At 42.0% G+C, this 14860-nt stretch overlaps 1 protein-coding gene across 1 annotated transcript in view; it reads left to right on the top strand.

Annotated features, from left to right (window-relative positions):
- The window catches only part of CACNA2D2 (calcium voltage-gated channel auxiliary subunit alpha2delta 2), a 5241953-nt gene that overhangs the window by 5210182 nt on the left and 16911 nt on the right, over window positions 1–14860 (top strand). The window contains exon 37 of the mRNA XM_044078189.1: window positions 14760–14842. Within this exon, the coding sequence (XP_043934124.1) occupies window positions 14760–14842 (83 nt within the window). The remainder of the gene's footprint in view (window positions 1–14759; window positions 14843–14860) is intronic.

Here is a 14860-nt window from a genome sequence, read left to right as displayed (position 1 = left end):
TTGAAGCTCCAGAAACAAGAAGAGACTGGGACTTTCATAGGATCATAGGATCATAAGATCATAGGCAGTTACTAGGCTATTGGCCCTGAGGTCCTTGCAAGCCTAACCAAGAATTTAGCCCATGCTCCAACAAGTCAGCACCCTGTGCCACTGTCCAGCAGGGACACAGGTAGAATCCCAGGGGTGTATTTACTGTTCCCCATCCAGTTATCCAAGTTGCACTTAAAAAGGTTTAATGAAGTAATCTGCTTTACGTGGAGAGGGAATCTATTCCACAAAAGGGGGAGTCTCTGGGACACAAATCCGTCCCACCAACAAGTCCAATTGATGTCACAGACCAGGTTGAGGTCTCTCTTGTGGGTTACTTGAGTGCAGGTTACATCAGGGCAGGGTCTGAGATTGCTTTGTATGCCAGACAGAGGTCACCTCTGAGAAGTTTGTAGGAGACTGAGTAGAGGGACAGGACTTTTAGCTTGAGTAGGGTAGACATTTGTGGCCCTGGATTCTCCAGATGAGGAATCTCTGTGGTCTCTCCAGCTGCTGCATGTGCTTTGTGAGGTACATTTAAAATGGGGCATTGTATTCAATAATTGGTCTTATAAGGGAAGAATACAGGGATGTTATGACTACATTTTCCCTGGATGAGATACCATTACTAATGGGGTGGGCCATGTAGAAAGCTTTCCGTACAACAGAGGCAATATGGTGGTCAAAAGTCAGTTTGCTATCAACCTGGGTTCCCAAGTCCCTCACAACTGATTGTGTGCTAAGTGCCTTATTATCAATTTGATAATTTGTGGGGACATCATTCTCCCTTAAAGGGATGATGATACATTTTTTGGCATTCAGTTTGAGGCCTTTCTGGCACCAGTCATTTGTCTGGATGAGACTCTCTAGGAGGATGTCCACATCACTAGGGGAATTGATGACAGCACCCAGCTTACAATCATCTGCAGACTAGGTCAGCCATAGCTCACTGTTTTTCTCCTGCACCTCAGCAAAGTATATCCCAAACAGCAGAGGCCCCAAGACCGATCCCTGGAGTACACCACTTGTTACAGGTCTGCTACTTGAGATGGCTTTCCTTATTTTGTCTAGGTGGGTTCTATCAGTGAGCCAGTTTGCTACCCATCTGGTAACATATGGATTGATGCCTAGTTGAGAGAGTGGGTAATAATATCGAAGGCTTGGCCAGGTCAAGGTAGGCAATGTGCACTGTCTTCCCTCGGCTATGACCTTGGTGACTATCTCAAAGAAGTTGACCAAATTTAGCAAGCATGACCTCCCCTTGACAAAAACAAACTGTGTGGGATCAAGTGTCTGGAGGTTGCCAATGTCCTTGTTAGTGAGGTCCATGATAATCCACTCCATGGCCTTGCAGGTCAGGCTAGTTAGGCTGATGTGTCCATAGGTTCCTGGATTGGTGGATGCTCCACCTGGGTCTATATCATGAAATCAAACTTCCAAAATATCGAACACCATAAGTTCAAACTTGGAAGATCGAATCTGGATAACATTGAAAAGTCAAAACACACACATAACACGATCACACCAAACACCTTCAAAACCTACACTAAACCTAACATATACCACTATCTATGCACTGTCCTTAACCCAGCCCTAACCCTAAAGTCCATCACTACCGCACACTTACCTGACCCACGCCCTAACCCTAAATTCATCACTACCGCACACTTACCTGATCCGCGCCCTAACCCTTAAGTCCGTCGCTATCGCACACTTATCTGACCCGTGCCCTAACCCTAAAGTCCATCGCTATCGCACACTTATCTGACCTGCACCCTAACCCTAAAGTCTGTCACTGTCGCACACTTACCTGACACACACCCTAACCCTAATGTCCATCACTATCGCACACTTACCTGACCCGAACCCTAACCCTAAAGTCTGTCACTACCCATTCGTACACTTACATTGACCCTGTCTGAAAATGTCAAAGCTGCAGAAATGGCCAACCAAATTCTTTCCCTGGGAAAGAATTTAGGTTCCCGTGGCTTCGACATTCTCAACTTTCGAACTACCAAGTTCGACCTTCCCGTATTCAGCATTCTTCACTGAACCTGTCTGCCAGCAGGCTGGCTATATATATACAGGGTTTGGGTATGTGGTGTCTTTGACAACCAGTTCTGAGCAGAGCTGGGTGCTTCCCTTGAGATTGTGGACATATGTGAAGAAAGTCTTATGATTGTCTTTAGTAGATGTGGCTAGTTTGGACTCGAAGTTTGCTTTGGAGGATTTCACTAGTGCTCTTATGATTGTTCAGGCTAAGGAGAGATTGCTGCCAGTTAGACACTTGCTCCTTCTTGGTTCTGGACAGCAATTTTTCCTTTTATTATAGAGTTTATTTATTGTAGATGTCTACCAGACAGGTTTACTCTTCCTTGAGGTGGAGGATTTCTTCCGGTCGGGTATTCCTGATTCCATGCAGGTATATAAATGCTCATATAGTACTTTGATGTACGTTTAGACATATGTGCCAGTTTCTGTGGAAGGGGGGGGGATTGTGAAGCTATTTATACCTTCCCTAAGGAGGTTGTAATCAACTTTGGAGAAGTTTTTTTGTTTGACCTAAGCTGGAGGGGGGGGGGGTGACTTTGAAAGTGACTGCTTTGTGGTCAGATCTTACCAGGGATGATGAACTGCAGAGATGCTGCAGTGGCTACTCATGTTGGTTAATGCCAAGTCCAAGATATTTTCACCTCTTGTGGGTGTGAAGCAACTGGTTCAAGGCATTTGCATTGACGAAATCAAGGAATCTCTGGGCATTAGTGTTTTCGCATGAGTGTTTCTTCCAATCTATGGTTAGATAGTTAAAGTCACCCAGGATCAGGATAAAGGGTTGAATCTTGATAGATTCAGAGATGTCCAGATAGGTGGAGTGGGTATCCTGAGTCAGAGTCGGAGGCCTGTGGCTAGCTACGATTTGAATAGGGGTATTATCAATTGTTAACTGCACCTGGAGTAGTTTCTGTGCATCATACTGTTTGACCAGCCTAGAGGCATGTTTATCTTTTATATATGTTGCAACACCACCTCCTTTAGTTTTGCTGCCCACGACTTGGGGTCTGAATGAATGACAGGATGAGTAACCTGGTATGGCTGGGGTGCTCTCCACAGCTTTGAACCATGTTTTTGTGACTGCACAAATGTCAGCTTCTTCCAGGGTTAAGAATGCTTGCAATGATCGCAGTTTCATGTTTAGACTCCTAGCATTTAGCAGCATGACCTTTAATTTACATTTAGATGAAATTTTCATGTTGGTAGTTTTGACCTCATGGCATTGCCTAAAAAGACACTATGTGTTGGTTCATAGGTTCATAGGTTCATAGGATGGTACTAGGCTATCGGCCCTAGGGCCTATGCAAGCCTAGCCATAACAATTCCCTGGATATTTCTTCCCACAATATTTACTTCTCTAGACCCCTGTCTAGCAGGGTGATTGATATGATCCCAGGGGTGAATTTCCTATCTCCCATCCAATCATCAAGGTTCCTTTTGAAGAGGGCCAATGAGGCGCTCTGCTTGACATGTATGGGCAGTCTATTCCAGAGTATGGGGAGTCTCTGGGTCAGGAACCTATCCCTCCAGCATGTTTTGTTAATTGTGATGACAAGGTTTAGATCCCTGGAGCGTGTGGCTCTGAGGGATTGGGATTTCTTTAAGTGGAGCATGTCCAACAGCTCAGGGTTTGACATGGGCTTGTATGTTAAGCAGAGATCACCTCTGAGTAGACGATATGCCACAGAGTATAGCTGGAGTTTTTTTAGACAGTCAGCATATGCCATCTGCTTTAGGCCTGTGATTCTTTTAGTGAGGTATTTCTGTGGCCTTTCCAGCTGTTGCAGATGTCTTATGAGGTACATACCAAACGAGGCATTATACTCTATAATGGGTCTAATGAGGGATGAGTACAGTGGGTCAATGACCTCCTTTTTTCTGGATGAAAAGCCCTTAATGATGAGGTGTGCCACATAGAAGGATTTCCTGTCTGTTGTAGCGATGTGATTATTGAAAGTGAGACCACTGTCCACCTGTGTCCCTAAGTCTCTCATCACACTTTCAATGTTTAGTGTCCTGCCGCATATGTGGTAATTCATGGGTACATGTTTTTTTTCCAAAGGGGATAACTATACATTTTTTGGCATTAAGCTTGACCCCATGGCTCTGGCACCAGACATCTGTTTCTGTAAGGTCCTTTTGTAGAATATCCACATCATTTGGGGATTCAATAATGGCTCCCAGTTTGCAGTCATCTGCAAACTTTGTTGGCCAGAGCCCCTTAGGGTTGGCCTGTACTTCAGAGAAGGAGATGCCAAACAAGAGTGGTCTCAGGACTGAACTCTGAGGTACTCCACTTGTCATTTGTCTGGAGCTTGATTTGGAGTTGGCTACTTATACAGTCTGGGATCTGTCAGTAAGCCAGTTGGCAACCCATCGAGTGACATAGGGATTTATGCCCAGCTTAGTAAGTTTATCTATGATTCCAGAGTGGAGGATGGTGTCAAAGGCCTTGGCAAGGTCCAGCTAGGCTGTGTGGACCGCCTTACCCTCGTCCACAGCTCTGGAGACTGATTTGAAGAAGTCAATCAGATTCAGAAGACAAGATCGGACCTTCACAACCCCAAACTGGGTGGGTTCCAGTGTTTGAAGGTTGCCAATGTCTTTGTTTATCAGTTCCATGATAATGCGTTCCATGCCCATGCAGATCAGGCTTGTCAGACTGATGGGACGGTAGTTCCTGGGATCCAAGGTGGATCCTCCCTTGTGGAGCGGGATAACTGTAGCTGTGCGCCACTCAGTGGGCACAAAGCCTGAGGTGAGGCTATGATTAAACATGGCACTTAGATGAGGTGCCAGTTCATTTTGTAGTTCATGTAGTACACAGCCTGGGATGTCATCTGGTCCCATGGATGCTGTATTCTTAGCTTTGGAGAGTGTGGTTTCTACCTGTGTGGCCATGATTATCAGAACTTGGCAATCTTTTAGTATTGATATGGGCCCTATAGGGGGTGAGAGTGGGGTGAAGTTGGCACTAAATTTATCTGCCAGGATATTAGCAATATCCTTGGGATCAGTATATTTAATGCCATTCTGTTGTAGCTCAGACTAGAGCTGAGCATTGCCATTTAAATTCTTGACATAACTATAGAATGCCTTGTGGTTGTCTTTGGAATCTTTTGCAATTTTATTTTCGTAACTAGCTTTAGAGGATTTTATGAGGGATCTCAGCTTCTTACTGAGGCTGGTGAGGGAGTTTTTTGCATCCTGGGATTTTCCTCTTTTCTGCAACAGTTTCTTTCTTCTGTTGTATAGTTTGTTTATAGCAGGGGACCACCAGATTGGCCTCCTTTTTTAGGAGAAGAGCATCTTGGTTCTATTTTGGATGGCACGATTCATGCATGAGTGGATGTGCTCGTACAGTGCCTTAGTGCAGGATTCTGCAGTTGAACTTCCAGATCCCGTCTGCGTGGGTGTCGTGAAGTTTGTCACGTCTGACTTCAGTAGCATGAAGTTGGCTTTGGAAAAATTTTTTAAGGAGGTTTCCTTACTGGGGGGTGGGGGTGGGATGTGGATGTCAAGGGTGATTTGCTTATGGTCAGACCTGACCAATGAGGGGTGACCACTGGTGCGGAGCATCTATCTCCCATATTGGTAATGACCAGGTCTAGGATATTGGGGCCCCTGGTGGGACAATGGATTAGTTGATCCAGGGTGTTGGAATTTATGAATTCCAAGAACCGTTGGGAAAAGGAGTTGGTACCCGAGTAGTTTTTCCAGTTAATGACAGGGTAGTTGAAATCACCCAGTATTAGGGTGTTTGGTTGTATCTTAATATTTTCCAGTATGCTTAGAAAGGTGTAGTGAGAATCTTGAGGCTTGGTGGGAGATCTGTAGCAAGTTACAATTTGGATTGCAGTCTTACCTAGTGTTAGTTGCACCTGAAGAATTTCAGATGCATTGTGTTGGGCAACTAGCCTGGAGGTGTGAATATCCTTCGTGAATATGGACAACTCCTCCACCTTTAGTGTTTTGGTCTTGGTTTTGTGGCCGAAAAGTGTGGTAAGAATTGTAGCCTGGTATTGCAGGGGTGCTCTCTGGAGCCTTGAACCAGGTCTCAGTTACTGCACAGATATCGATGTTTTCCATTTTTAGGAGTGCCTCGAGAGAGTGCATTTTGAGGTTTAGACTTCTAGCATTGAGTAGCATTACCTTCAGATTTTGCATGCTTGTATCTGTTACGGTGGTGGTTTTATCCTTTGAACCTTGCCTAAAAAAGGCACTATTGGGGTGGCAAGAGCTTTAGCCAGTAACCTGAATCCCAGGGTTGACAGGTGCAGACCATCTCTGGCAAAGCATCATGGTTTGTTGATCATGTCTTCCCAGACAGACAAATACTGGATCCCTTTGAATGACACCAGAAGCTTAGCCAATTGTTAAAGTCAATCATTTTGTCCTTATACTGTGGTATCATTTTGGGTTAAGGCAGGATGCTACTCAGGGTTAGGGTCATACATGCCTGGGCCTCATGATCCAAGAGCTCTTCCATGTCTTTTTTCATGTAGTCCAGGGAGGTATGTCTCAAGTCATTCACTCCAGCATGGACAGTGACAGAGTCGTATTTGTACTTGTTGTAGAGAGACTTTAGTGCATGCGTTATGTGGTGGATCCTGACACCCGACAGGCAGCTGACTGTAATTTTCTACTTGTTCATCCTAGTAAGTGGGACATCAGTGTGCCTGACTATAGAGTCACCTATGACTAAAGTGTTGGGTACATTGTCTTGCCTTAGGGGCTGTTGTTGGGTGGCACACTGGTGTTGTGAGCTATGTGTCACTTTGATTGTGACTGGTGTTTGTTTGCATTTCAGCTTCGGAGGTCCTTGTTGCTTGGGCAGGTTAATGTTAAGAGCCTCCACATATGTGGGTTTAGTGTTGCTATGTGTGGGTGTTGATGGTGTGGGTTTTGAAAGGCTATGAGTTGCTTGAGGTGTAATGCAGGTGTTAACCTTCTCCTCTTGACTGTCTAGCACAATCTTGGCCGGAGAGAGCTTTGCTTCCAGTTTGGCTATGTAAGTGCATCTCTCGCAGGTCGTAGTGTTGGGTGATAGGAGGAGAGGATTGTCTGTGTACATGAGACAGTTGCTGCATTGTCCCAGTATGCCCAGATTCACCAGGTGGACAGGAGAAATCACTGGAAGCTGACCCTTGGACATGCCTGTTTAGGTGCTTTTTTGTAAAATTTAAGAGCTGATTTCCCTTACCTTTGCAAGGTACTTTGCAGTTATTGGCTGTTTAGTGCCTATGATTAATTTCTCCTTATTGACAAGGAGAGCTGAGTGCTTGCATCAGTTTCAGGCTTCCCAGTGCTTTCCAGCAGGTTCTAGAGCAAGTGCTAGTCACAGGGGTTCAGATTTTAGTGCTACTACTGAGAAACCAGCTAGTTGTAAAGGAAAATATGAAGAGCAGACTTTCTGGCACCTGGAATAGTTTACGTGTAGCCTTGCAGTGCTGCACAATGCGAAAAATGTGCAAACACACACGTTTTTAAGCCAGAAAGTTGAAAGGGATAGAAATCAGCCCAAAAAGGCTAATAAAATTACAATTTCAAAGCTGGAAACCACTTCTCTAGCATTAAATAGGCAGTACAATGCTCACCAGTGCCACTGGTAAGCAGTAGGACTTCCCTCTACCACAGCAAGGTCTGGATAGCTCTGAACACAGAAAATAAAGTCCTGAGACAAGCAAAGCCCGGGATATGGACTGGCTAGGAAAGGTGGGAAATGAGCAAACAAGATAGTTTTTTTTTTTTTTTTTGTTGAAACAGGCTAAACAATGCAATAATACAGTAAATAAACACAGAAAAGGCTAACACACTTGAGTGTGTAGTCCTAAACAGTAAATGCAATTAAAACTCTACAGAATTAGCAATTTAAAACTTTTTAAATGAAGCAAGGCAAGTGCACAACTGAAAAACGATTTAAGAGGCAGTAATACAGCAGAATAAGTAGCTAGTCTACATATACAGATAAGTCTATATAAACAAAAAAAACAGCTAAAACACACAAACAATTCAGATGCAGTGCAACCTAGAGCACTTGAGTTGTAGCAATATTAAGGCAATTACAGTTATAATAAATGCTCTAAAATATACTCTGTATTTCCAAAATGTTTGAGAAGCACAGTCAGAACACAAGGAGACTCAGGCAATCTTTTTTTTTTTTAAAGGGAAAAAGGAGAAACAGAAGGCCTTATCAAATGTTCTCTCTGTATTAGGTAGAATAAGCTAATGACACTAGACTGGGAAGAGTGTCCCAGATCAGATTTACAGTACGGGTGGGCAACTGCAAAGCCCCCAATACTAAAGCTATTAGCCTACAGACAGTAAGCACTACAGAAAGCCACAAAATGAAAGTTTTTAAACAGATAAAGGAGCAATGAGACTCTGCAGAATGCTTTTAACTGCAAACAAATCAGTTACCCATGCAGATTAGTTAATAGCAATAAAATACACTAAAAAACTATGCAGCAGACAATAAAAAGTGCCTTTGCCAGGAGTCTGAAGCCCAAGGGAGATAGATGCAGGCCATCTCAGGCAAAGCATCGTGGCTTGTCAATCATGTCATCCCAGGCTGTCAGGTACTGGATCCCCTTTGAATGACACCAGAAACTAAGCCAGTTGTTAAAGTCAATCATTTTCAGTTTGTACTGAGGCATCACTCTGGATGATGGTAGAATGCTGCTTAAGGCTAGGGAGATATTTGCCTGGGACACATAGTCAGTGTGCTCAATCATGTCTATCTTCATATAGTCCAGGGAGGTACATCTCAAGTCATTCACTCCAACATGGCTCTGACCGAGTCATAACAGTACTTGTTGAGAGACTTGAGTTCATTGGTGATATGGCTGATTCTGGCACCCAACAGACAACTAACCATGACTTTCTCCTTATCCAGCCTGGTGAGGGGCACATCTGTGTCTCACAATGGAGTGTCCTATGACTAATATGTTGGGTTTATGTTTAGGCCTTAGTGGCTGTGAGACACAGGTGTGTGGACTATGTATGGTGTTTGGTGTGGTGGGCAGTGGAGTTTGCGTGCATTTATGCCTTGGAGGTCTCCTTTGTTTCGGTATGCTTTTGAGGGCCTCTGTGAGAGTGTGTTGTGTAGGTGTGGGTGGTGTTTGAGGTGTGGTGTTCATGTTCCCAGCTTTCTCAGTGCCAGATATACTGGTTTGTCTAGGTGAGAGCAATGACACTAGATGCTTGATATAATTGCATCTCCCACAAATTGTGTTCCTAGGTGGCAGTATTAGAGGGTTATCCATGTACTTGAGGCAGTTGCTACACTGTCTCAGGATGCCCATCTCAACCAGATTGGCAGGAGAAAATGTAGGAGATTGTCCATCCATATTTGTCAGAAACTGAAAGAGCTAAGAGGGTAAAGGGAGGAAGGTCTACGAGTAGTACTACTAGATGATAACACAAGTGCTACTAAGGGAAAAACGTGCAGCTGGAATATCTCAAAAAGGGTTAAAAACCATGCAGCTGAAACTCTTTATGCCGCAGACCTGTATCTAGACTATGCTGCTCAATTTTAAGGTTAAGAACTCAGTAAGAAAAAAACTCGCAATGAAGCACAGATTAATCACTTATAGTCAAAAGAATAAAACTTGCAGTATGAAAAAATACAGTTAAACAGCAATGAAATTCAATAAAATGCAGTTAAACAGTAATGAATTGCAGTAGATAGTAATGAAATATAGTTAATCAATAGACTGCTTTGAAACAGTAGCTCACAAATCACAACAGTAACAGACAGCACAAATAAAGCAGCGATTTAGCAGAATACTGTCATCAATTTAGTGAGACTACCAACAAGCAGTAATAAATATGGCAAACTAAATGCAGTTGAACTCCTAAGCACAAGCAGTGAAATGAAGTAGAAGGAGGTACATTTTTTTGTACAGAAGATAATGAGATAATTCAAGGTTCAGAAGCTAAACGGTTGGCCTTTACTAAGTTCTCACTATAAACAGTAGAATTAGGTGATGTAATGTGACTGGGAGGAGTGTCCAGTATCATCTTTATATTAGAGATGGTCAACTCAAAGCCACCAAGAAGGCCAACACAACAGCTATACAGGTGGGTGGGGCAAAAAAAACAGTTGCACAGATTACACAGATATACAGTAAAACAGAAGTGCGGAAAACAGTTGAAAACAAGTATTTACCCTTTTCCAGAGTCACAGCAGAGCAAATGGCAGAAAGCCTCTCACTGCAGCTTTGAACAGCTTGAGCAAATAAATACAATTGGTTTAAAACATTGGCTATTAAAGGCAGAGAAACAAAAAAACAGCCCAATTATCCAATCAAAAGTAACAGTGTTGCAAGAATGCTTTTAGCTAGATCAAACTAGACTGATTCTTTCTGCCACAATGAAAACAGCTAGGACTTTCTAGAAAAAAGATTTCACTACAAGCTCAAAAGGTCACAAACAGTAACAGATATTTAGCTCTAACAGACAAAAAAGGAGACTAAAAACAGTTGCACAGATTACACAGATATACAGTAAAACAGAAGTGTAGAAAACAGTTGAAAATAAGCACTTATCTTTTTCCAGTATCACAGCAGAGTAAATGGCAGAAGGACTCTCACTGCAGCTTTTAACAGCTGCAAGCCTTTAAGGAGAATAACAGTAATCATACAGAATATTATATTTGTAAAGTAGCAGAATGTATCCTAAGAACTAAGCCAACATGGTAGGGGAGAAAGAAGATTCTGCCAATATGGATGACTGCAATTAGGGATATAGACAATAAACAAGAGGGGGTTGTATTTTATTGGAGAAAACTGGCAAAGGAACCAAGGTATTAGGAGGAAAAAACTAGAGAGGCAAAGATGATAGAATGGGTAGATGCCAATAATTTGTTTGGACTGCAGGTTAGAGATCGCCTTTCCTATCAAGGATTGATATCAGAGTATAGGCAATGAGAAAAAAATGGGGGGGGTCCTAAATGAAAGGCCAGCAATGGTAGAGTATTCAGTAGAATCTAGAACAGAAGCTGCCTTAAAAAAAGAATAATTAGTAGAGAATATAAAATATTGCATTATAACTATAAGGATCAATCAGAGAACGTTAGAGAGGATTGGGATGAGAGATTGGATAGGCAATTCACAAAGAAATAATCGGAAGATATATGTATGTCTCTCAAATATGCAACAAAATCTAGAAGATTTAGGATTAGATTTAGAAGATTTAGGATTTTTGCTTGGAAATGTTTATACACATATTTTTATACCCCAAGTAGACTCCAGACACATTTTTCCTGAGGTAGACAGCAAAGGTTGGAGGTGTGAATGGGCAGAAATAAATAATTCAGAACATATTTTCTGGGAGTGTGGCAAGTTAGTGGTCTTTAAGCATTCCCTGCAGGATACACTGTCAGAGATTCTGGCTGGGTAGATTGGTGTGACAAGGGAAATGAGTTTTCTGAGCTGTGATACAGAATTGGAATTGCAGAATTGTTGGAGGTGTGAATGGGAAGAAAGAATAGCTTGGTCTGCAAGGCTATGGAGCTCATCATCATAGAACTCATTAACAGAGACATTGGGAACCTCCAAACACTTGACCCTACCCAGTTCAGCTTTGTTAAGGGCAGATCATGCCTCCTAAACCTGGTGGACTTCTTTGAAACAGTTACCAAAGCTATAGACGAGGGAAAGGTGGTATACACAGCCTACCTAAACCTCACAAAGGCCTTCGACACCATTCCCCATTCTGGTATTATAGACATAAACCCCTACGACACAAGATGGGTTGCCAACTGTCTCATGGACAGAACCCACATGGTGAGAGTTGCGGGAGCTAGGTCTGACTCTAAACCGGTTACATGTGGCATTCCCCAGGACTCAGTCCTAGGACCCCTCCTGTATGGCATATACTTCTCTGAGGTACAGGCAAGCACAGGAGGACTATAGCTGACCAAGTTCACAGACGACTGCAAACTAGGGGCTATAATTGACTCTCGGGCAGACACAGACATCCTCCAAAAGGGTCTCACTGAGACGGATACCTGGTGTCAAAATCATGGTCTCAAGCTAAATGCCAAAAAGTGCATAGTCATCCCCTTTGGAAAAAAACAAAGTACCCACAAACTACCACATGGGTGGCAGTCCCCTAAATATGGAAGACATAATAAGGGATCTGGGGACACGAGTAGATAGTAATCTCACCTTTGATAATCACATTGCCAAAGTGGTTAGAAAATCCTTCTACGTGGCCCACCTAATTACAAAAGGGTTCACATCCAGATCAAAAGAAGCCATTGTGCCCCTCTACTCATCACTCATCAGACCCATCATAGAGTACAATGTGCCCCATTTGGGATGCACCTTACAAGACACCTGCAACAGCTGGAAAGACCACAGATGTACCTCTCCAATAGGATCACTGGCCTCAAACAGATGCCCTATGCAGCTCGACTGAAGAAAATCCAGCTGTACTCTGTTGCATACCACCTACTCAGAGGGGATCTCTGATGACATACAAGGTCATGCCCAACACAGAATTGATGGACATGCTCCACCTAAAGAAAACCTTATCCCCTTGAGCCACGTGCTCTAGGGGTCTAAACCTCACCACAACAATAAATAGGACATGCTGGAGGGATAGGTTCCTGTCCCAGAGACTTCCCATGCTTTGGAACAAGATTCCAATCTACATTAGGCAGAGCTCCTCACTAACTCTCTTCAAAAGAAACCTTGACGAGTGGATGGGAAACAGAAAGTTTACCTTGGGGATCACTTCAGTGGCTCTGCTGGACAGAGGCCAGGGAACTAATCTAAGGGGGCGGCGAAAGCCAACACATTCTGGCTAAGCTTATAAATGCCTTTGGGGAGATAGCCTAGTACCTACCCTATGAACCTATAGACATGCTAAGGCCTTGCTGTGCCTAATTATGGTGGCTGTCAAAAAGCAGTCACTAGAAAATGGAAATCAAAATCTAAAGCAACTATACTAGAAGTAGTGAATATACTAACAGAGATAAAACAACTGGAATTAAGATCTTTAGAAAAGCATAGCACCAAACTACACTGGAAAAAAAATGGGAATTGTGGGACAATAAATGCAAGGGATGAGTGAGGTTTAAAAGAAGGCAGGACTTAAATGAGCTGTGTTAGGGAAATGTTTTACTGAAAATTATTGGGTAGATTACAGGTGATGTATAATGTTCGCAACTGGAAGTGTGTCAGTATGGTTTGTGATGTAAAGTGCTTGCAACTGGGTTTGTGTCAGTGTGGTTTGTTTTCATTTATATAAATATATAATCACCTATATTGTAAGTGATGTTTTCATAAAGATGTTTCGGATTTAACAAAAAAAGAGCAGAAATTGAATAATTTATGTGCTGTTGCTTAGGTTATATGATATATATGTGAAGTATAATGTTTGTAAACATGAACTTGTTAATAGAGTTTGATTACTTTTATATAAATGTAAATTTGCCTATGTCACAAGTGATAATTCAGTAAAGGTGTTAAAAAAATCATAGATTTTTTTCAATATGGTATAGTGAAAATTTGACAAAAGGTGTCGATATACTGAGGTTTCTGGTCATTTTTTGCAGAATTAAGTTAAACCTTACAAAAACAACAAGGGATTTTTTTACTGTTTGTTGATACATTCATATTCAAATAAATGGGCTAAATAACCATGATAATGCATATTCAAATAATGCATATCTTATTATTCTCCTAATTCCTTTAAACAACATTTTTACTTTGTCTATTATAAGATTCTTAGTTCTTTTCTTTGTCTCTTCTGCATAGTAGATGTTATTGCCATTATGTGGACATAACAGTGGTATGCTTTTCAGAAGCATAGCTGGTTCAACCAGTGCAGAAAACACCACAGAACCAAATTTGTGGCCCCCATTTCACCAACTAAGTGACCAGATGCACTACACTCCCCCTCAAACCCAGAGATTCAAGTCCCACTTCTGTGCCCTGCCCCCAACTCTCCTTCCTTGTGCTTTAGTTACAAATAATAATAATAATAATAACAATATCATATTTTAAAGTGTAGCAAACTGCTTACTACAAATTTAACAGTTGTTACAGTTTATACCCTGCATGCATGCATGGAGCATTAAGGCACTCAAGTCTTAGTTTAAAAATATTGTCTCTTTTTAACTGTAGCAAACTGCTTCTTACAAAGTAACAACTAACTGTTTTAGTTTAGACCACACATAGAGTGCTACAGCACTCAGGTTTGGCTGCAAATGCAATACTGTCTTTAAAACGTTGCATTGTATTAAAGACTGATTGGGATGATGGATGTCTCATCATGACCCTTAACACTTTGCATCCAGGACAGTTGCCACTCTTGCCCTAGCTAATGCTTTCGTTCATTATTTCAGACTTTCTAAGTGGTTTAGATAGTGAAAAGCTCACAAAGTAAAAGAGTTTTTGGTAAGTTGTTACCAAAGAAATGCATTATTATGCAAAGGGGAAAAAACATTTACTGAGATGCAGGGATAGTAAAGAAAAATAATGCCTGACAAGAAATGAAATAGGCAAAATATAATAGACATTTCTAAATATCTCTGTTTTCAAAATATGCTTTTTTAAAGAGTACTTACAGCAATATTTCAAGAGAGAAAGTCATGTTGAAACATTTCCTATTCAATCCAGTGTTGATAAAATAACTTTCAAACATTCTTCCTTAACTTGAGTTTCTAGCGGAAGGACCCAGACTGTGTGAACTAGTAGAGAAGCCACGATATCGAAAAGGACCAAGTCTGTGTTTTGACTACAATGTAGCAGTAAGTGCACTTTTTTAT

The sequence above is a fragment of the Protopterus annectens genome, chromosome 7.part0 (genome assembly GCF_019279795.1).
Source record: "Protopterus annectens isolate FY-2018-M chromosome 7.part0, PAN1.0, whole genome shotgun sequence".
In the NCBI taxonomy this organism is placed as follows: domain Eukaryota; kingdom Metazoa; phylum Chordata; order Ceratodontiformes; family Protopteridae; genus Protopterus; species Protopterus annectens.
Note: the sequence above shows the minus strand (reverse complement) of the source record. Positions and strands in the feature narration are given on the sequence as shown.